Source organism: Xiphias gladius, chromosome 2 (assembly GCF_016859285.1).
Source record: "Xiphias gladius isolate SHS-SW01 ecotype Sanya breed wild chromosome 2, ASM1685928v1, whole genome shotgun sequence".
In the NCBI taxonomy this organism is placed as follows: domain Eukaryota; kingdom Metazoa; phylum Chordata; class Actinopteri; order Istiophoriformes; family Xiphiidae; genus Xiphias; species Xiphias gladius.
Genome location: NC_053401.1, coordinates 13,192,691 through 13,215,940, shown reverse-complemented (window position 1 = coordinate 13,215,940; position 23,250 = coordinate 13,192,691). Strand labels below are relative to the sequence as shown.

The following is a 23,250-nucleotide window of genomic DNA, read 5'->3' as shown; positions in this document are numbered from 1 at the left end:
CTTGATAGCATCGTGATCCTTACTGAAATGAAATAGCCCATTGATATTATTGAAAACTAGACTTCCATTTTTATACTTTGGTGGTGTGAACTTATTAAGCTTCTGTTTTTATATAATAAAGCCATTCTGCTCTTTTCTAGACCAAGTGCTTAACATGTTCGACCTTATTCTTTAGAAATTTAATGGTTTGGAACTTTTTAACATAAATATAAATTTGTTAGGTGTCTGGTCTGTGTTTTTGGTTTTTGGTTTTTAGCACTTGGATTGCTAGTGTTTGGCAAAAGAGCACCATGTATGAAACAGATTTGTACTAGTTGCTTAACATTAGGAGCTATTATCAGCGTTGTGTACTTGAATTTGTATGGGACGACTAGCTTTAAAAACAAGTGCGAACATACTGTCCAGGTCATCCTTGCTAACCAACACAGTATACCTCAGGGGGACCGCCTACACCTGGCTTCACTCCCAGTATCCCACATATCGTCTGTTCTGTGGCTTAACTGGTGGATCATGGTCACTACTGGATTGTCTTTTTTATTCAAAATTAAGTTTGGCAACTCTTTCTCTTGGTTCTCTGCAAACCTATTTAGTTTTGAAACACACAGACACACACACACACACACACAGATGAGTGGAAGGTGGCAGTCCAGGGTGAACTCCCATGTGTCCCAGTATTGAGTTAACATTCATTATTCACGTCATTAGCCTCCCAATCAGTCACCATCCATAATGTAAAGGTGTGCACTCCATGGTTAGAGAGATGGATATGAGGTGATCGTAAATATCACAGAGGTGAAAAAAGAGAGACGGTCATAGGAAAGAGACTGATGGAGAAGAAAAGTTTGATTGACAGGAAAAGGAACAACCAATATTCATTCCAGTGTTCAGCCCAGTGTTTTTGTCTCCTACAGTATTTGTCTGTGTTTTCAACTTAAAATAAAAGACAATGTTAGGTTCTAAATATCAAAAGGCTCTTGGTTGACATAATGACATTAATGTCTCCAGCTACTCTCTAAATTTTAAGGCGATTGAATGAACTCCACATCATGATTTGTTCCAAAATAGCCGCCTGCCAGTGTTGCTGAGTCATGTAGATCTATTCCTAGGTAGCACTCTAATCTACTTTTACAGGATCGGAGTGTTGCTGTCTTCATTCATTCTGAGTTTCGGTCTTACATAAGATCTACTGTAATAAGTCACCCTTTGTCATGTCAAGTTACTATAAAGTCATGTTTATTGGATTAGGTCTTCCAGGTATTGATTATTGCATTGAATTTTTTTTTATCTGATCAGAGTGTGACCGCTGATAGTACCACAGACGTCATTCATACAGGATAGTAAGCTGCAGGAACAGCTGATCAGCATTTGGCTGGTGAGTTATTGTAAGCGGCTGTGGATAAGAGCATCAGCTCATTCACTGCCTAATATTTAATCATAAAGTCTCGTTGCTGGAAGTTTAAAAACAGATCTATGAAAGAAAATTTGACAGTTTCTTTTTGCCAAAGATACTGACGAAGTCGAGATTTTAATCATAAGGAAAAAGATGGTTAATATGTGAATCTGCATTCCCTCGAATTATTCGTATGCTTTAATACGTATTGGTGATAATTCTGGAGAATTTGTTTTTGCTTGGCAAGGATCAGCTACAGAATAAAAATCAAATCCCTTGTTGTCATGAGTGTATATGTGTAGATTAGTATGTAGTGTGCTCAGAGCAGTACTTTGCGAAAGACCTAAATGGGAAAGAAGCAAACCACTGTGTTATTCTCTCTGGCAAAACCCCTTGTTCTTAGGTCTGAGCTAACCTGTGGTAATCTTGTCCCAAAAAACATCTCATAAGCCCCTCGATCCCCTCCTCCTGAGCTCCCAAAATGACCCTCAATCCTTAAGTGCAACTCTGAGCTCCTAAAGCCCGTCATCTAACCTCCATCCAATAATTCTGAAGAGACCAATAGACCTATTATGGCCTGTTTAAAGAGGTCAAGGTTATTAGCACTATCAGCTGCCCTCCTAAAGGATGAATGACTTCTCTTTAGTTCTGTCTTGTTTGGAAACTCTTTGTCCAAGGAGCATTAGCTTTAAGAAACATGAATTTTAGGTCTGTTTTGTCACCCTATAATTCAGTTCAGAGCTTCTGTGTAGTGCTATGATGCTGCCTTTAAAAAAAAATGTTTTTTACATTGTATTTGCGGTTTCTTAGGTTTACCACTCCCTTTTGTATATAATGGCTTCATTTAAGTGTTTTTTTAAATCATTGGCAAGGACTCTTCCTTTTGGATAGAACGTTTTTTAGATAACAAGTTGTTCTTTGGTGCTCCAGTTAGGGGTACATTTTAATAACTCCATGGAGTCCCACCCTAGTTTTTGAGCAACATATTTAGACATCTTCAGGACCTCCATACATCCTCTGAAGGGCTTTGGATCATCTTATTTTTTTAAAATATCAGTACTGGTCTTTCATTCAAAGCTTTTCCTTATAAAGAGGCGCATGGTTGTAAAATCATCACAATTCCTACATCATAATCTAGTGATTTTTTTTTTTTTTTTTTTTCCCCCTAATGATATATAAACTCAAAGATGATCAAACAATTGACACCTTTCAGTAGTTTTCCATCACTTTTTCAATAGTCTTAATGCTACACTTCATAACCATCTTGGGTCAGCTGGGGTAAAGCTTGGCTAGGATTTTGATACCAGCAATTCAGGGACCCCAATCTCTTGAACAATCAACAATTAAACAAGAATACAGAGGTAGGAAGGAGGAGGGGGGAAGGGGAAACAATTCATTGCATTGTGTTTGCCGCCGCATGGTAGGACCAGTTTGGGCTGGATTGCAAGAAAAGCGGAGGCCAAAAAGAGGCAGAGGGAGAAGAGGTGTAGCCTACGAAATGATCAGACCTTGAAAGTAGAGGTCCCCTCAGTGCACAAGGCCTTGAATCACACATCCCCCACACAAATGTGGCAATGCTGAAGAAGAAAAAGGATGGGGAAGGCAGTGAGCCCTGCGTGAAAAAGGTAAGGAGAAAGGATAGAAAGGAGGACAGAGCAGATTAATCTGGCTTTACAGCGGATTGTAGGAAGATGATGCTCTGACATCTGGAGGTTTAGAACTCACCTGATATTAGGAGTGAAAGTAAGCCAATAGTAAATATGTTTGCATTGGATTTGAACAGTTTCAATATTAGTAATTGTTTCCCTGCTTGTTTCTGTGTAATATGGTTCATTGTCATGTTCTCTAATAGCTTAATTATGTCATTATGGACCTCTGCATGCCTATTCGGAGAGGTGCTGATGCTGAAAGATTTATAGTGTTGTTGATTTCATGTTTCCTTGTACGACCTCTAGTAATGATGTCTCAATTTCTTTTTGATTGGACAGCAGCTCTGCCCTCTGTCATTTATCCTGTGTCTTGTACACTGTGAGAATGAATGAGTGAATGAAGACACCCACACGCATACACAACCTCTTGGTATTTGACGTGCATACCAAGACACATACACGCACACACAGAGGATGTGTCTGAATGTCAGAATTGTTTTGTGATTTCTCTTTGATTTAAAAACCTGAAAATATTTGCTTGTTTTGTGCCAAGGGAAGGCCTTTTTGAATGAGGAATGACGCTTGTTCGGCTGCTTTTTAATCAAATCTTTAAAGCTTTTTACTACCTCCGTCACCAGACTGTGGCATTGGCAGAATCTCTCACTTTCTAATGCATATCTTGACAGAATGATTTGCTTATTCATGGGCGTCATTCAACAACTTTTCTTTTCTCGGACAGATGGAGAAAAAACCCCCCACAAATTTTCATGTTGTTTTCATCCTTGAATGCACACACCCCCAGTAGCATGTTTTGCAAGGTTTTATTGCAGGAGTAAGTCAGCCATTCATACTCTGTAATACGTGAATTATGATGCACCATATATCAAGTTTGATGCAATAGCGTAAAGATTAACAAAGCGAACAGAATCACCGTCAGTTTAGTGGCCTGACTACAGTAACAAACCAAACACCTCCCACCCATCCCACAGAAACAGTATCAACTGTTATGGCCTTGTCGCTGGTTGATAATATCCTCAATGTCTCCTTTTATTTATTAAAAGTCAGAGCAAGTTCAAAGCTGGTCTCCTTTCTTGGCGACTTAAGTGTACTTGTTCTGTCATTTCCATTTGCTATCTGCTTTTTTCAATTTGTTTTTTATGTTCTTTCTTATCTCTAAAACTTTTATTAAAATATCTCTCCTTACATAATCCCAGCATGACCTGACTTGAAAAGATTAAAGATAAAGTCAAAGTTTGATTTTAATGGTTGGCCATTGAATTTCAAGTGTTATCATGACCGTAGTTAATGTATTACCACAGTGTGCATGCTTATAAAAGAACTGTACATGTGTGTGTATGAAGCCTGGTGGTCAAGTGGTACCTTATTTGGGCCTACTTGAACATTCGTTGTGACAATCAGAAGTTCTTAAAATCCTAAGGGAGTTCTGATCTCTGTCCCCCTCTGTTCTCCCCTTCTCTCCACAAGCAGATCCAGTTTGCTGACCAGAAACAGGAGTTCAACAAGCGTCCCTCCAAGATCGGCCGGCGCTCTCTGTCCCGCTCCATCTCCCAGTCCTCCACAGACAGCTACAGCTCAGGTAAACACACATATACACACACGCACACAAACTTTTTTTCCGATTGCTCAATCCCCATAGCCTGCTACTTAACAGATATGCCAGTAGATATGACATGTTTCCTTTACTTATTTTTACAATACCAAAGATATAGACACTGTTCCCCCTGGGACGAACATTGGCTGACCTCATCTGTCTCATCACTAATCACCTCTGTCTCTTTGGCTCTTGTTCTCACACTCTGACACTGCGGTTCACAGAAACTGTGGGCTCTGTGTTAGAGGATTAGCTGCTGGTGGTGCACTGGAGAGGGGGTGAGAGAAAGAGAGCTGGAAAGTATTGGGTGTGGTTGAAACTGAACATGGGAGACCCAAATCCACAGTCCCATTTAAGACTTCAGTTGTGAGAAACAAAGTTTGGATAGATAAATGCAAAAATTGTCTAGAAAAAGAGTTTTGCCAAGAAACTCTTTTTCGGCAATGGAAACAAATCTAGGTTTTGTGCAGTTCCTAGGTTCTGTGTGTAGGGTTTGTAAATTGGTAAGTGAAGAAAAGCGGGTGTAGGAGTTACCAGTATTAGTTGCTGCAGAAATAGTGATTAAGGTGGAGGAGGAAAGCTGACAACTTAGATAAAAAAACATAGATGTACCAGCCTGCTCTCCTCTTAACATTTTGCCCCGTCTTCTTTTCATCACCTCTCTAAAAGCAGCAGAGTTTTCATAAAATGTTTATATAGTGCATAAGCTGCTTCATGTTTAGAAGCTCTTTGACTTCCCGCTGTGCATCATGGTCATTCACAGGGCATAGGACTTCCAATGACACCATTAACATGATGAATTAATCTGTGTGTCAGCATCGCTGCTAGTGGCAGAGCCTGACGGACAGACAGATGGATGGCAGATGGACAAATGAACTTTCAGTCAGTATTAGTGGACGGCTGTAATGGGTCCCTCAGGTCAAGGGACTGCTAAAAAAAAGTCTACTCAGTACTCAGCACTCTTACTGAGAAAAGATGAGACATTTGGGCCCTGTGACTTCCCAAAGGCACATTTGCAGGCTGCTACATGTTTTTGCGGGCAAGTGACATAAATCAGGGTCAGCTGAGAAAAGGTGTTTCTTTCTTTCAGGCACAAAAATTAGCCAAAAGAAATATTTTTTTGTTTATAAATTAGGACACTTGGCCATCAGCTGCTCACATATGTTTCTTAGAAAAAGGGCATCAGCTATGACCTAAAATATGATGTGACTAAAGTAACAGAGAAAGTTATTTGCTCGGATCCCTTCTTGTCCCTGTTTTGTGTGGTCATCTGATCGTTTTCAAAGGACTTTTAGAAAAATAATTTAAACAATTGCTCCTCTTTTAATAGTTACATGTGATAGAAACGGAACTGTTCCTTCACCACGACGCAAGAGGCTAAATTGGCCCAACAGAAATCTGCCTGAATCTTGTATTTAAATATTGAGATTTTTGAGTTCAGCACTGTATTTGGTTTGCAGCCCTAAGATCAAAACTGGCGCACTGTAAGTAGGGTCACTTTCTAAGGTGAGAGTCAGAAATGTTCCAGTTCCCCGCCACTAAATCTTATGTTCTCCTTTCTTCATCTTCCCCCTCACTTTCCTTTTGCTTTTTTTCCCCTTTAACCTCAGCTCTTACTCACTTCTCTCCTGCAGCCACCTCAAGACTAAATCATTCTAACTCCCATGAACTTCCTTCTTTAGCATGAGGCTGTCAAATCATTGCTAAAATAATGATCTGTACTTTTTTTTTTTTTACCAGATATTGTGATAGTGATGAGAACACGTAGTCTGCATTTAGTTCACTCAATGAGTTGACAAGCTTTTTTTTTTTTTACTTTGCTGTTGGCTTCTTATGTTAAGCCATTAACAGCAACCATTGTAATTTGAGTGTTGTCAGTGCTGCCAATATTAAGATTATTTTCAGACACTTGTATAACCCCACTATCTGCCCTTTGGAACTCTGTTTTATGCTCTTTTTCTTTTTTTCTTCTTTTTTTTGTTTTCACCCCTCTCTGCTGATTCCCTGTCTTCTCCCATAATTCCCTCACCAGAGTGCTTCTTATTTCTCTGATGGTTCCCACACTACAGAGAACACGCCAGTAGTACTTTTCCCAAAACCACCGTGGTATGGTGGTTTTATCAAGTTTTGATAGTAATCTTTCCCTAATGTAAAAAAAAAAACATTTTATGTCGTTACATTGTAATTTCACATAATGTTTAAAGTTTAGCTGTAGAGATTTGTGAATTGATATGACGAAAATGCATCTGTATATATGTATATCTGTAATAAGCTTTTTAAATGTCAAACTGAGACAAAATATTATATTTAAGTCAGTGTCTTTGTTAATTATAATCCCTTTTATCTTTCAGAGGTATATAAAAAAAGACATAATAAAACCTCCTAGTTTTGACTTTGTATGTTTCCCAAGAGGAATGTAGTCTAGAGGACTTTTTCTTTACCTACACACCATCTTTGGCTTTGTCCCAGTATTCTTTGCAAGTATCAGTACATTGGCCCCAATGAACCCTAAGATATCCTCAGCTCACATTATCCCCCAGCCTCTCCTCCTGTCAGTACGGATGGGAGGTTTCAAAAGAAGACTGTTTCCTAACAGTAAACTCATGGATTATTACCTGTTTTTTTTTTTTTTAAGCCTTTCCCTCTTGGCACAGTACAGCATGTCCTTTAACTTCTGCATTGTTACAGTGCTGGCAAGGCAACCACTCGTATCTGGTACTGGTGCACGTTCATCTTGAAAGGGTGGAAGGGGTGATATCAGCATCATGTACGCGCTCTACACAAGAAGGACTGCACCTGTCTAATAAGGACACAGTGCTGGTGCCAGACACAGAGTCATGTCCTTACTGAGTGTGCTGCTGTATGCTGTGGACACTACTGTTTATATCACAGAGCTGCACTGATACTTCTCTATGACATGTTTCTTTTTTATGTACAAATGTTAAAACAGGTTTGCACTGTGTTTACTTTCTATTGCGTTCCTATATTGGAAAAAGACTGGAGTTTCTCTGTTGGAGGAAATGGTTTTTCAGACAGCTTTATAATCAATTAAACTCACTGCTGTGCAGAATCTGTGGCTTGCCAGAGTCAAATTGCAGGGTTGGGAAAAGTACAGGCTTTATTCACATGAAGAAACCAAACGCACATTTTGATTGTTCTGCACTTTTAAACCTCGAAGCTCTGGATAAAAGAATCCTGTGAAAAACAAAGTCCTGTTTAAATTATGTTAATGAAAAAGTTAGAGCTGTAACAATTAGTTGATTAATGGATCGGTCGATCGACAGAAAATTAATCAGCAACTATTTGATAATTGAATCACTTTAGTCTTTTTATTTTTTTAAGCAAATGCTAAATATTTGCTGCTTTTGGCTTCTGAAATGCACATGAAAGTAAATTGAATTTTTTGGGGGGTTTTGGTCCACTGGTTGGACAAAAAAGATGTCACCTTTGTCTGTGGGAAATTTTAAAAGAAAAATTATTTATTTATTTTGACATTTTATAGACAAAATGATTAATCAATAATGAAAATAATCTTTAGTTGCAGCCTTAAAAAAACATAAATATATTCTTATTGCAACAGGACTTTTTTGAAAATATTGTTGTGTGTGTGTGTGTGTGTGTGTGTGTGTGTGTGTGTGTGTGTGTGTGTGTGTGTGTGTGTGTGTGTGTGTGTGTGTGTGTGTGTGTGTGTGTGTGTGTGTGTGTGTGTGTGTGAGTGAGAGAGAGAGAGACATACTGACAATAACATTGTACCATTGGTTGTTTTGTGTTTTTGTTTTTTTTTGTTTTTTCTAGCGGCGTCATACACGGACAGCTCTGACGATGAGACGTCTCCTCGGGACAAACAGCAGAAGAACTCGAAGGGCAACGGGGACTTCTGCATCAAAAACATCAAACAGGCCGACTTCGGACGCAGAGAGATTGAGATTGCCGAGCAAGGTAAAGAAGAGGACCTGTCACAGCTAACTTTAAAAAGGGGAAACATAAGGGTCGGTGGTTTAAGGGATGGATGCAAGTTGGTAGCCAAATTTCCATCCAAATGTAGCACAAATTCAAAAAATCAGCCATTGATTAAACCATTGCAGAGGAAGAGGGCACAATGGGATGATGTACTTAACAGATCACGTAAATGAGCATCATTCAAACCATAAATAGGTGGTTAAATTGGTGGTTTTACTGTATGTGCTTGTGGGTGTGGATGGGGGGGTTGCTTTCTACACTGCTGGGTGGCCATATGTCCACTGCCACCACGAGTGAGAACACCATTTAAAACCCAACACATTATTCACATCGTTCCCTAACTACTTCACAGAACATACAGAGAGCCTCAGCTGAACCCTACAGGCTATACACACACACACACACACACACACTCACACAATATATATATCCTTAGCATCAGTAACTCCTCAGATGGATTGAGTTGATGGATTAGTGATGAAGTATTAGAAGGATTAAATGATGGGAATTCCTTCACATCCAGCTGATTCCTATATCCACTTATGCGTGTGTTTCTTTCTCCTATTTCAGAGATGCCAGCACTGATGGCCCTGAGGAAGCGAGCACAGGGGGAGAAACCCCTCGCCGGTGCCAAGGTGGTGGGCTGCACCCACATCACTGCCCAGACTGCTGTGAGTAAGAGTGCAAAAACACAGACACAGACTCATTCACAGCATAAAGGTTGTTAGTACAGTGTCACTTCAACAGCTACAACAAAAAGACAATCAAAGACCCCCCTCCTCTCCTCTTATCTCAGGTGCTGATGGAGACTCTGTCAGCTTTGGGGGCTCAGTGCAGATGGGCAGCCTGCAACATCTACTCCACCCAGAATGAAGTGGCAGCTGCCTTGGCAGAGGGAGGTGAGACTCTTGGGACTTCTTGTGTGTCACACCTGCCCCTTTTCTTCTCTCCTGTCTTTTATTCCTTTAAATATTCAAACTCTCTTTCACTCATTCTCCACCTCTTCCTGATTTCTCTGTTTTGCAGTTACCATCTTCTATTTAAAAAACGCTTCCTGTCTCTTTCTAGGTTTCAGTGTGTTTGCATGGAAGGGGGAGTCCGAGGACGACTTCTGGTGGTGCATCGATCGCTGTGTCAACGTCGAAGGCTGGCAACCCAACATGGTAGAACACCTACATTCTAAATAAAGCATGAGAAAATGATTTTTTCTTTATTTTTTCATCCTACAGTGCTCATTGGTGGTACATACATCTGCTATTTTGACAAGACAAACTAGATTTTACATGATGGTTGGATTTTTTTTTGAACCATAAAATATGTTAGACATTCAGATCAAACAGATATAACGGATTTCTTTCTTTATGTTGAAGAAAAAAACTCTTGACTGAATTGAAAAATGTGTTATTTGACCATGAAACTTATCTCCAAGTTTGAGATTCAGTTTGAAGGTTTAAGTGGGTTCTTTCCCAATATCCTCTCTGAATTTTTCTCTCTCCCTTTCACTCTGCTCGTCTCTGTGTCTGATTGCCTGTCAGATCTTGGATGATGGTGGGGACCTGACTCACTGGATTTATAAAAAATACCCCAACATGTTCAAGAAGATCAAGGGCATCGTGGAGGAGAGCGTTACTGGTGTGCACAGGTAGGACTTGTAACAAACCTACGTTCTCTTCCCTGTTGTTCTCCTAAGCAGTGTTTCTTTTAAAAGTCAAAATTATTACAGTGCTTTACAGATAAAACCACTTCTCATTATTTGAAATGAGAGACTGGGAAAGTACATTTTCACACACACACACACACACACACACACACACACACACACACACACACACACACACACACACACACACACACACACACACACACACACACACACACACACACACAGTTTCTGATGTGGTAACATCACCATCTAGTGGTGACCATGTTCACTAACAGTGTACTGTGATTACACAACTGCAGCATGGCTGTTTTCATAAAGGAAACTTTGCGTAAATCAAATAGCATATATGTTAATCGCAAATACATAAAAATATATGAATATAAATGATAAAACCAGTCCCCTCTTATAACGGAAAAAAAAAAATTTCCGTTAGGATTGCTTAATTTGCATTATCACTAAATGGGAAAAAATAAATTACTGATATAAAGTTAAAATTACAGTTAAGTTTAAAAAAATACATAAATATTTAGTGTGTGTTTGTGTTTGTGTGTTTGTTTGTTTGTTTGTTTGTTTGTTTTTATATGTAGGTTGTACCAGCTGTCCAAGGCAGGGAAGTTGTGTGTCCCAGCCATGAACGTCAACGACTCAGTGACCAAGCAGAAGTTTGACAACCTCTACTGCTGCAGGGAGTCCATCTTAGATGGGTATGAAACAGTCTCCTGTTTAACCTCAGTAACAACTCATGTTTGTTGTTTTTACATTTTTATTGTTGCAGGACAATCATGCCCACCTCCTCTCTGTTCCACACAGTCTGAATAAATACCAGGTTGCCAGTGAAATAATTGTGTTTCTGTCCTTAGCCTGAAGAGAACCACTGATGTCATGTTTGGAGGCAAGCAGGTGGTGGTGTGTGGATACGGAGAGGTAAGGCTGACGCACAATGCTTGTTCACTGAAAGAAAAAAATTTAGAGCCATGTCCTCTCTCCTGAAATATTTCAAGTGAAATCACATTAAAAGTATAAAAAATCCATTTGTGACAATGGAAACACTTAGTGTAGGTTAGAAGACAAGTAAGATAATTGTTTCCTGTCTTTGAAGGCATCTAAGCAAGTAGGGACAAGGATTTTGCAAATGTCTTCACACAATTTAGTATTGAACGGGTTGTCTTGAACAGGTCACTAGAAAGTTTTGTGCACATAGAACATCCTCATCACTGTATTAGAGATTAGCTGCCTCTTGGCAGTTTCTGTAAGAAAATGATTATTTTAGGGCTGTAACTAAGACTTACTTTCATGATGAATTGGGAAACAACTTAAAAGATTAATTGATTATCAAAATAGTGGCTGAGTATTTTTCTGTCAATCAATTACTCGATAATCAGCTAATCATTGCAGCTTTCGATTATTTGTACACTACCAGGGAACATAGTTTGCTGTCCTCTTCCTAGACCTGGTCTATATGTATACATGTTCAAATAAATAAGCATGTAAAACCGGAGACCACCTGTAGTTGAATTGTTGTGGCAAATTCCTTGGATGCTTCACACAACAATAAATACTGTACATTTTTAGGATGGGTTACTCTAGTTTAAATCAAAGCCCAAACAGTGGCAGTGTAACTTGCTTTACTAGAGGTCTTTTCTTTGGACCCAGTCCCAAACCACTACACAACACTGGCTTTGACAGTTTCAGCATGTGACATGAAATTATGTTGTCTCCTTTGATTACCAAGGTGTGTTTATTTTACTGTATGTTAATATCCCGTCCTTATCTTCCTCAGGTTGGAAAAGGCTGCTGTGCTGCCCTGAAAGCGATGGGCTCCATCGTCTATGTCACAGAGATCGACCCCATCTGTGCCTTGCAGGCCTGGTAAGACTCCACTTGTTCAGTTTCTTAGGGCTCACTGCTGGCGTGGACATCTAATGCTCGTTATTGTCTTTTTTCCATATCGCAGCATGGACGGCTTCAGGCTGGTGAAGCTGAATGAAGTCATCAGACAAGTGGACATCGTCATCACCTGCACAGGTTTGCTTCAGCCTCTGTCACTCCACTGTTTGTCTCTGTCTCTTCGTTGAAATTGAAAAAGTGTTTCTTCATCATAATGTTACGATTGCTGACTAACTGCCTCATAGCAGCTGTACAGGGATTTTTTTCCTGTTGGCTTTTGTTTTGGGACATCATCAACAACCAAGAGTGTATAAATAAATGCAGTTACGACACAGCTTTCATTATGTGTATTGGGAAGGTGCAAAACATAAAAGACAGTGAGTCCTACCACCTTGTCAGCATTGGTACAGGGAGACTGGACATATATTCTGTCATTTTCATCAGTCTGCATCAGTTACTAATCAAGTTCTCAGTTCAACAACCAGGGACTTCTCCTGAACACTAAGTTGGAGCAGAGAATTACCTATCATTCTGCATCATTACCTAATTCTGCTGGTAGGCCTGAAGCAGTGGGCTGGCTTTAGGTTGAGAATTTAGTTGAACAGGAAAGATGGTAAGAGAATAATGAGGCATTTGTGTAAGTTTTTTTTTTTTTTTTCTACTAAAATTACAAAGTGCTGTGAAATAACTAAAACAGGAGAAGCATTTGCTCTAATAAGGTCAATCTTTAAAACCAAGATAGTGATTATCATTGCTATAATGATGAAATCCTACAATTTTTACACAATAAGTAAATCGTATAATGATAACGTTTCAATGTTTTATGTGGATTAGTACCGTTAATAACATTAGCATTACATTTCTGTACACCTTAAAGCCAGATGTGTATCATTAGCATGTTCCCAGTGTACAAACATGTAACTTGAGATACTTATATAAACAGATGAAGAGCTGTTACTATGTTTTTTCACAGAATTCCTGTAGTTTTGATCAAAATGTCAGACATGTACAGATCCCTAAAAAAGGGCCAACAAAAACAATTGAAACACTCAAACTAAATTACATTTTATACCTAATTAACTATGCCTAAGTACTGGGATAAGAAATTATTAAATAACATATGGTAAAGACTCCCATAGTTTTACATGAATAGAGAGAGAGAGTTTTTAATCCCAAATGGAAGTTACAGTGTTACAGTAGCCTCTTCATACAAATCACAGAAACAGTGAGGTAAGGTTAAAAAAAAAAAATGGATACAAAGTCAGTTCTCAGTTCTTACATTGGGTTTTTGAATCTAGTTGGGCTTCATTCTCTGCCTGCTGGCATTAACAAATATGGTTTAAACCTTGACAAATTTTTCCCTATTCCCTTATTTCAGTTCCCATTTTCTTCTTTTCTTTTCTCTCCATCCACCAGGAAATAAGAACGTGGTGGTGAGAGAGTACCTGGACCGCATGAAGAACGGCTGCATTGTCTGCAACATGGGACACTCCAACACTGAGATCGATGTGGTCAGTTACCAGCTTGCTAAAAATTTTTAATGCGTCAACAAGAAAAGACAGATAGAACAAACCAAGAGAAGTGATGGAAGATCAAAGCGTAACAAGAACTGGCAATACAGAAACAACAACACTGCAGTTCCCATTAACATGATTGATTGCGTGTTGAACATTCTTCTGTCTTTACAGCCTGACCTTGGCAAGTGATTGTTCAGTGTTGACATGGTAACTGACACCTTATTTGCGTTAGTGGGGTTGGAATGAAAGGCCCGACCCATAACCAGCTATAGTAGTCAGGGTTAGGGGGGCAGACTTTTAAAAAGTTATCAGAAATATGAAGAGCTTTTTTTTTTTTTTTTTAAATCCTCTGCGCTCTGTGGCTGACAAATCAGTTTTAACTGTTGACATATTTTACCACCCTTAATAAAGGTTGTGATGCCACTGCTTGATGACATTGCAATACAAGCTTAGTTTTGGAAGTAAACTTAAGTAAACAGAAACGGGTTGAATTATATTAACACTTTAGGATTTTAACTTGGGAGTGCAACATTAAAATACAATAAAAATCCAAGAAATAAAAGGCAAGCAATACTAAGGAAAACAAAGATAAGGGTTGTGGTGCTCTGACTGTATTCCTGTGACCATAAAACCGTGAGAAAAAGAAGTGCTCGGAATAGAAGAAATACCAGAGGAAGGGAAGGATTTATTTATTTATTTATTTACTTACCTATTTTTTTAAAAGAAAGTTATCAGAATGAGTGGTGGATGAAGGAAGTTGTTCAGACCGGAGAGGAAGTTGTGACTCGTTTCTCAAACTACTTAAGCCCTGAAAAATGCCAAGCTTGCTTAGCCAACTTTAAGCCCACAATGAAATATGGGTGGTAGTTCCTCCTAACAGAAATGAGCAGTAGAAGAAAAGATGGGGGGGACGATTCCAAAAGCAAATAATTGTTGATGATGTGCTCACCCTGTAGGCAAGCCTGCGGACTCCTGAGCTGACCTGGGAGAGGGTGCGCTCTCAGGTGGACCATGTCATCTGGCCCGATGGCAAGAGGATAGTGTTGCTGGCTGAGGTACACAGGCACACACTTTCCCGGAGGATTTTGAAAGAGCAAATCAACAGAAAGACTTTAAATTCAAAGTTGAGACTGTTATGTAGACACAGAGTCATACCCCGTCACATTTAATAAACATCTCACTGAACTCCATTAGAAATCCTCAAATCTAGTTAACAAAGTTTGGTATAGAAAATGTAACATTTTAAGGGAATATGCATAACCACCTCTGCAGAGACACATTATAGAAAAGGCTTGGTGTGTGTGTGTCTGTGTGTGTGTGTTCTTCTGCGTGTGCGTGTATTACAAGCCATGACAGAATGAGAGCAGTCTGACAGGGCCAGATAGATAACCTGCTGGAACGTCGATGTCTGTGTGTCTGCTGCCGTTTGATCTGCAGCAGGTTTCAACCCCATCGATAGATCTACTCCTCCATCCTAATGTACACCTCCCCTCCCTCCAGATCACACTCTGTTCCACGCAGTTCTGATCCAAAATAGAGTATTGTTCCCAAAATGTCGCTTATTTAAAGGTAAAATACATCACCTTAAAACCATCATTCATATATCTGAGATGAAGAGAACTCAGATAGCTGGTTTTCTTTAAAGTTGAAAAATTACACCAATTTTTATCAGTAGCTCTGTCAAAGGAGGGGCATTTTATTCATTCCTCTTTGTTTCATTACTTTGTCTCACAATATAATACTATACACTCATGCATTTATTTATACAGATTCATGAGTTGTACTTAGCTCCATTGCTAAACCTAAGTGAGAGAGAGATGGGCCACAAAGACAGGGTTTTGCAGGCAAGACAATTAGTATACAAGGGCCAACACAGCAGAACAAGACGCTAAAGAAACAAAATCTTCAACAATTAAATGCACACATCTTCTTGAAGGCGTGTGGGAGTGATGGGACAAATGAAAAGTTTTATAAACCATTTTTATTCTGCTTTCATCATGCAACAGCAACATTCCAACCTGCTCCTCCTAGCTGCAGATTGTTTTAGTTATACACACATACTACCTCATTTTCTGCAACACTTGGGATCGACAAGATTCACACTCTGCAATGCAGAGGTGAGATGTAAGGAAGCATAAGTTTTGAATTTAAATTTTAAAAATCTCATCTTATGCCATATAGTTACTCTTTAAAAACTCTGGTTTACTTTGGTTTACTGGTTTGATGTCAGTTTTACAATTTTGATGTCAGTGGCCTGTTGGATGGGAGACACTGGGATCTGAGTTTATTCATCCCTAGCAGACATCTCCCTTTTTTAATATTTTTATCATGTCAGATTGCACATCCTGACACAAAGTTAAGAACCCGTGGGTGTTTTTGCCACACGTACTCCAACCTTGCATTGCCTTTTCTTCCTCTACAGGGTCGTCTGCTGAACCTCAGCTGTTCCACTGTGCCCACTTTTGTGCTCTCCATCACCGCCACTACTCAGGTAGAAACAGAACATCAAGCTCTGTCTTATTGACTTTGCTGTACACGAATGGTTTTGTTTTGTGTTTTATGTTTGCCTTGCACTCACTTTGTTCTGGTCCAAGAAATACGCTTATGAAAAAAAAAAAAACATATTAAAGCTGTATATGTGTGTGGGTGTGTGTTGGAGTAACACTTGTATGTGTTTCTGCCCAGGCTTTGGCTCTGATAGAGCTGTACAATGCCCCAGAAGGACGGTACAAGCAGGATGTTTACCTGCTGCCCAAGAAGATGGGTAAGATTTACTTGAGTTAAGATGTGTTAATGGAATACAACTTGAAGAAAGGCTACTTATACTACTAGAATAGAAAAAAATACACAAACAAGAAGTATCACACCCTATTAGATAACATAAACACAGTAAGCTGTCAGGCCAGGGAGATGAACAATAACGTTTTTTGGTTCTTAAGTTGCCATCAATCAGGAAGGTGATTACAGAGGGTTTGTTTTTGCCCCAGCAGAGAGCCTGCAGGCATATTGCATTTATCTCTATAGACATCACAGTCTCTTCTGTTCAGCCCAGAGTCATCTCCCTGGATCGCGGATCATTCACAGTAGAATGAGTCCTGTGTGTCTGTGCGCATATTTGTGTGTGCGTGTGCACAGCTCACAGCATGTCTGCGGCGCTGCCAGTCAGATTTCTTAGCGTTCCTCAAGTATGTGAGAGCAGCACGAATACATTTTCTGTAGGTGCTATGCGATGGTATAGCACTTACAGAATACCATGACCTGGATGACTGAGAATCTGAACAGATATGTTGCACATACATTTGTAAAGAAAAACAGGAAGCCAAATGTAGGTCACCCTCCCAGTGACTGCTGCTGTTACCAAAGCACACACACTGACAGAAAGATGATGGAGGCAAAGAACAAAGGAATGCAAAGAAAGTCTGAGATGAGGAAAGAAGGATGAGGAGAGAGAAATGGGGAGAAAGATGAAGACAGGAGATAATAAGCATTGCAGAGGAGAAAAGAGATGGTGAGATGGTAAATCCCAGAGGCTTCCTGCCAATTTGCATCCTTTTGTCCTTTGAATGATTAATCAACCACAGACGCCTGTTGAATGTTAACATGTTCTTCCTCACTCTCATCCTCCAGATGAGTATGTGGCCAGCCTACATCTGCCTACATTTGATGCACATCTTACAGAGCTGACTGACGAGCAGGCCAAGTATCTGGGCTTGAACAAGAACGGGCCCTTTAAGCCAAACTACTATAGGTATGAAAACACCTCAGCGCACTTACTTTGGAGGGCATTTAGAGATCATCTTGTCATAGAAATAATTGTCATTTAGGAGTGCTGGGTGTCAATAGCTGGAGTTCAGAAGCATTTTACCAAATCTGAATCCAGTATCGAATCTGCTTATTGAATTTAAATCCTCTCAAATACTTGCAATCCAGTTATGTTCAGTTCAGGACTGCATCTAACAGTTATTTTCATTGTGAATTAACCATTTGGTCTAAAAAAAAAACAAACTTTTTTTTTTTTTTTTTTAAATCTTTTGCTTGCCTTCAGATTGCTTGTTTTGTTTGACCATCACTCCCAAAGATACTCAGCTGACTATCATAGGAGCCTTGGACAATCTGAAAAGATCCACATTTGAGAGACTGAAAAAGCATTTTAGCTTTTTTTTTAAAAGTCACCACTCTGTTGAACTTAACTGTTCATTAAGGTAAACCACCCAAAAGGCAAAAAACGTAGCCCCAATTATCACAAGCTGACCAAAACTTTTCTCTTTGTTTCTAAGGTATTAACCCAGTGTCGGGGTTTGGACCGTGGGAATACCAATACTCCATGAATCGCACAGACTCATAGAGGGAGAGGAGGAGAATGAGGAGGAGAGAATAGTCAACACACCTGCTTTATATTTTTTTTGGGGGGGGGGGGGGGCTCTTACCGAGCCTGAAGGAGAAAGGGGTTGGGGGGGGGGTCCAAGCGCTTACGGCAGTCATTTTATTTATTCATGCTTGACAACAATAATAATAACTAACTCTAACTCTGTGGAGCTACTCATGCCATTCGCCACTAGCTAGCTCCCCGAAGTCTTCTTCTGGGAGATGTTTTACTTCCCTTCCACTCATCATCACACCACCATTATCTCATTCTCTTTAGATGCTCATTTGTGTTTCGAGTTGTGTGTAAACCCTCCATCCTCCCTTCTCATTGCCAGATCTTTTATTGTTTAACTGTTAAAGATGAAACTATTGACGCTAAAAAGATATATACTATATAAAAAAAACTTGATTAAAAAAATCTGTGTGAATGAAGATGACCTTTGAAGATTTAGTGACGGACACTTTTTCCCGTCCTTTTTTTTTTTTTTTTTGTCTTTTTGTCTTTTCTTTTCTAATTGTGATTATGTTTTTTTTTTTTCTCTTGTGTAATATTTGCGAGGGAAGGGGATTAGACCTAATGGGAGGGGGTTAAGCGGGATCTCAGGGTCCAATCATATCATGTCTTTTATTTGTTTCATTGAGATTCAATGTTGTCTGTTTTTAAACATTTTTTTTATTATGTGTTCTGTCCCTTCAGATCAGCCTGTAGTTTGTCATAAGTTTTTTGTTTTTGTTTTTTGGGTTTTTTTTGTTTTGTTTTATTTTGTATGACTGGATGGTGGCCACTTTTTCCCACCTGTCACTCAAACCCACAGTGAAACCATCTCATTAGCTGCTTATTTCTCACCTTCCGGCTGCTCACATGACACCAGTGTTGAAGTAATGAAAAGTATTTCAAGCTAGTGAGAGCTGACCTTTTCAGTTTGTTTTTTCCTTTACCAAGAATGACTATACTATATTAAAAGCATGGCAGATTGTCAGATCATTACAAGGGGTATACTGTATATTTAGATATTTATATAGAAACTAAGATTTTTCTATCTTTTTCTCTCCTGCACCATCTGATGGAACTTTTGGGAAAAAAAATCAACATGTCATAAGGATAAGCAATTAAATGTTCTAATAAGTGTAATAAATGTACTTAAACCCTCATTTTTAATACTGTGACAGAAACTATTTACAGAGATACCAAATGAGCAGCAAGTTGTTGCCAGTCCGGTACTTACGCAGATTTCTTCAATCAGGTCCTCTTTGAAAAGTATGGTGCTGTTTAGATTTACTGTACTTAACCATACACAACACAACTCTTTGGTACACACACATACATGGGGTTCAGCTTCAAAATAAAATCTGGGATTTGAATTCCACCATGATTTATTTTCTTTCCAAGAAGCACATTTACCTTCTCTGCAAATAAATGTGCATTTGCCTTTAAAGGGATTTTACATGTTTTTAAAGATCTACACACTTGGCATGCTATCTCTGATATATTTTAGTTTCTTCCTCACCACACCTGAAAGGCTTAGATCCTTTCCTATCTGGCTCTACTCTCGCAGAGTAGGATCAAATGCTTAAACACACACATACAGTGGCTTATTATCCAGGTCTGAAAATTTTACTGCACTATATATGGAAATAAATTTGATCACTTTACATCTTTTGAACAGGTCGAAATAGCACAAAAAGCTTTGTTTAGTTTTTGTGTGACATGAGTAATATCACTGTACATAATATTTAATACCAACCAAAGTCTTTACAGGAATAGTCTGACATTTGAGGAAATATTAATATTAATATTGTTGTGAGTTGAGAAGATCGATCCCACTCTTATGTCTGTACGCTAAATATGTAGCATGAGCTAGTTAGCTTAGCCTAGCTTAATGACTGGAAGCCAGGGAAGCAGCTAGCCTGGATCTGTCCAATGATAACAAAATCTGCCTACCAGCACCTCTAAAGCTCACTAATTCTGATAACACATCTTCTTTGTTCAAACCGTATGGAGACGTATGTGTAAAGAAAACAAAAAAACCCCAAAAAACTACCATTTGCCGTTTTTACAGGAGAATGGCCAAGAAATGGACTGGCTCATAACTCCTGGCCAAATGACAGTTTTGCACGAATTAAACGAACAAGATGTAACGTGTCATTAGGATTAGTGAGCTGTAGATGTACTGGTAGGCGGACTTGGGTAGACGCAGACTAACTGTTTCCCTTTATGCTAAGCTCCCAAAATATTAGACTATTCCTTTAAATTGGGTAAAAACAAATTAAAGTCGAAGGAAATTGAAAGTTTAAAGGTGTGTAGGAAACTCTAGTAAGCCTACTGCACACCCATATGCTGCCATAAAATGACAAGATCCAATGCTGTCACAGCACATAAAACGTCAATGTCACGCGGTTCCCTGCCATTGTTTGTGCATTTCTGTCTCCTTGTGTTGTTGAGAGTCCCCTTCTTAAAGAAGTGTGACCTGTTGACATGGTAGTTCATAGGCCTGTTGTCTTAATTCTTGCGCCCCCCCCTTTTGTAAGTGTGAATGTTTGTTAAAGAGTGTATGACCATATGAAAGCTGAAGTGATCATAGCTGGCGTGTGCGTGTGTGTGTCTAAACGTCTCTATATGTGTTTGTACACATCCGTTCTCGTAGGCCATGGTTGCTTCGTTAACAGCTGCCTCAGGATCCTAGCCTGTGCGTCAGGGGAAGAAACTATTTTTGTTTTTTCAGACGCAAGCTGACCAACACATGGGTGGCGGGGGAAGACACCAGCATCATATATGTATATACATACTATATACAGATATGACAACCTTTAAAAGTATAGGAAGGTAAAAGAAGAATCAACTCCTGTATTTATTGTTGTAAATCCTCATACAGTGCAAACTAGCAAAATTCTCAAACATGTTTTAAGTTGTCTAATAAAGAAAAAAAAACCCTATGTTTAAATATTGCAAGTGATAATGGTAGATTATGAGCAATAATTAAAAATTCTGTAATCTTAATGAATAAAGATGTTAAAATTGTAACCAGTTTATGTGCTTGTCCTTGATTTCTACAAACTTTTTTGACTCAAAAAATGCTCCTTTTCACCAATTAATCATGTAATTTGTCCTTGTGCAAGGACAAAATGATTGGTGTGTGTTGTTCCAGTCTGTTCTCGTAGTGGACTGATTTGTGTAGTTGTGTTCATGTGTGTTTGGGGAAGGGGATCCCGTGTGTATGTAGCTGCTGAGGTCTGTCAGAGCCCCAGTGAGCTCATCTGAGCCATCACACAGGGACATCTCTGACATCAACAGACTTCAGCTGGCTGTGGGCATTTATTTATTTCTGACACACAAATCTGCATCACAGGATTCAACAGGTAGTTTGACACACACAGAATAAGATGTTGTCTTATTGTTGTTTACAACAACAACAACCCCTTTTAATATAGAGGTTTACAAATGACAGCACTTATCTCTCCATGTTTATGTTCCTGCCCTTGAAAACCTAAAAAAAAAGTTAGTTTTAAAGTTTTTAAAAAAAAAAAGTTTTTCTCATTCAAAGCGAGATTCAGTTTAGAAATTAGCTTTTAAACACTATTTTTTTTAAGAATGTTTTGTTTTTTACAAAAAGAATTTCTGCAAAAGTATCAGAGGTTTTACTACACCATCATTTTTAAAGGGGAACTTTTGTAGAGGAGAGAGATGAGAATGGACAAATCTACAGGAGAGAGAAGAGGTCAAGTTAGTAACGAGCATTGATGGGATATGAATGTGTAAAGATGGAGAGGGAGAGGAGGAGAGAGGAGCTCGGGGCATCATGGGAAGTCACCTGGCAACCTAGGCCTAATTAATGACAAGGTTAAGGTTTAATTACAGCTACTTTAAAGGACTGCAGTACATAGCTAGTTAATAAAGACAGGTTGATTATATCTAGTAAAGAGGTGCTAACTAGAGGTAAAACTTCCTTAGTTGGGAAGGGGTCTAAGAGGTTGATGGTTTAGATGAAGACGTTGTTGAAGGTGGTTGGCGAAGGTCGATGGGAGAGAAACTGTCTGTATCGGGTTTTAAAGCTGTTTCTAAGGTTCCTGTGTTTGAAGATAAATCCATGCCGGTTGAGGGGCAGGAGGTGGTGAATTTTGTCTCTAATAGTTAGAATTTTATCATTAAAGAATTTCATGAAATCGTCACTACTGAGAGCGGTAGGAATACATTCAGCAATAGAGCTATGACTCTCTCTCAGCCTGGCTACAGTGCTGAAAAGAAACCTAGGGTTGTTTTTTATTTTCCTCCATTAAAGATGAGTAATTGGCTGCTCTGGCATTACAGAGGGCCTTACTTATATGTTTTAAGACTATCATGCCAGGCTAAGCAGGATTCGTCCAGTTCCTTTCAAGTTTTCGCCAGACTATGCTTTAATATGCGGGTTTGGGAGTTAAACCATGGGGGCAATAGAGTTGAGTGTAATTCTCATTGAGCCAGCAGCACTACCAACAAGTAGAAACAGTTCGGAGGGACTACAGTTAGCATAGGAGTCCTCCATTAGATTTAATAATACAGCTTTAGATGGGAGCGATTTAATCACATTTAATTCTCCTATTTTGTTGTACTTTTGTGGTCTTAATTTTTATTAGGTTTGTCTGTATACCTCCCTTTCTGTTTATTTCTGAGTTCATTAATTTAGGTGGTGGTGCTGAGGGGGGGGCAGTGTCTATTGGGTTTTGGGAAAAATAAACATTTCTACTTTATTTGCTACCTTTTTCATGTAGTTATAATCAAGAAAAACCTTTTTTTTCCTTGCAAAACCCCTTTATCTTCTTGGAAAACTGTATTGTTAATGGTTGTAGTGTACTCCAAAATAAATATCATTAAACATCACTAAACAAACCACAGAAATAACATGTTTAACATTCTGATTTTCTTCTGTCATATACAGATTTTCTCCATTATTGATTTCCAAATGGTTTACATTTTTCGTTGTATCATGGCCAAAGATCCTACATGAAGTACAAGCAAGATGCTCTGGAAAGGGCTGTTTTAGTCCTTGTTTGTGCCTGAACATTTTCCAGAATATGAATCTACTGAGATAGAATGTTTTTAGCACTTCCTTTACCTTTGGACTTTGAGTCATGATAGGCTCCTATTGAAACTACGGGCTGATGTCTTTGCTCATTTGTTCTTCAATTGTAAACCTCTTCACTGCTGCACTTTGTCCAAAGAATATCAATTA

General features: G+C 39.0%; 1 protein-coding gene across 2 annotated transcripts in view; it reads left to right on the top strand.

Annotated features, from left to right (window-relative positions):
- The window catches only part of ahcyl2b (adenosylhomocysteinase like 2b), a 39,885-nt gene extending 21,783 nt beyond the window's left edge, over window positions 1-18,102 (top strand). The window contains exons 2-17 of one of the 2 annotated variants that reach the window (XM_040145928.1): window positions 4,525-4,636; window positions 8,447-8,590; window positions 9,182-9,282; window positions 9,408-9,510; window positions 9,680-9,774; window positions 10,147-10,253; window positions 10,862-10,978; window positions 11,135-11,198; window positions 12,055-12,143; window positions 12,229-12,299; window positions 13,578-13,672; window positions 14,635-14,733; window positions 16,101-16,169; window positions 16,364-16,442; window positions 17,306-17,426; window positions 17,956-18,102. In XM_040145928.1, the coding sequence (XP_040001862.1) occupies window positions 4,525-4,636; window positions 8,447-8,590; window positions 9,182-9,282; window positions 9,408-9,510; window positions 9,680-9,774; window positions 10,147-10,253; window positions 10,862-10,978; window positions 11,135-11,198; window positions 12,055-12,143; window positions 12,229-12,299; window positions 13,578-13,672; window positions 14,635-14,733; window positions 16,101-16,169; window positions 16,364-16,442; window positions 17,306-17,426; window positions 17,956-17,962 (1,473 nt within the window). In that variant the 3' untranslated portion in view covers window positions 17,963-18,102. The remainder of the gene's footprint in view (window positions 1-4,524; window positions 4,637-8,446; window positions 8,591-9,181; window positions 9,283-9,407; window positions 9,511-9,679; window positions 9,775-10,146; window positions 10,254-10,861; window positions 10,979-11,134; window positions 11,199-12,054; window positions 12,144-12,228; window positions 12,300-13,577; window positions 13,673-14,634; window positions 14,734-16,100; window positions 16,170-16,363; window positions 16,443-17,305; window positions 17,427-17,955) is intronic. The other variant, XM_040145937.1, reaches the window with a different exon arrangement.
- The last annotated feature ends 5,148 nt before the right edge of the window (window positions 18,103-23,250 follow it).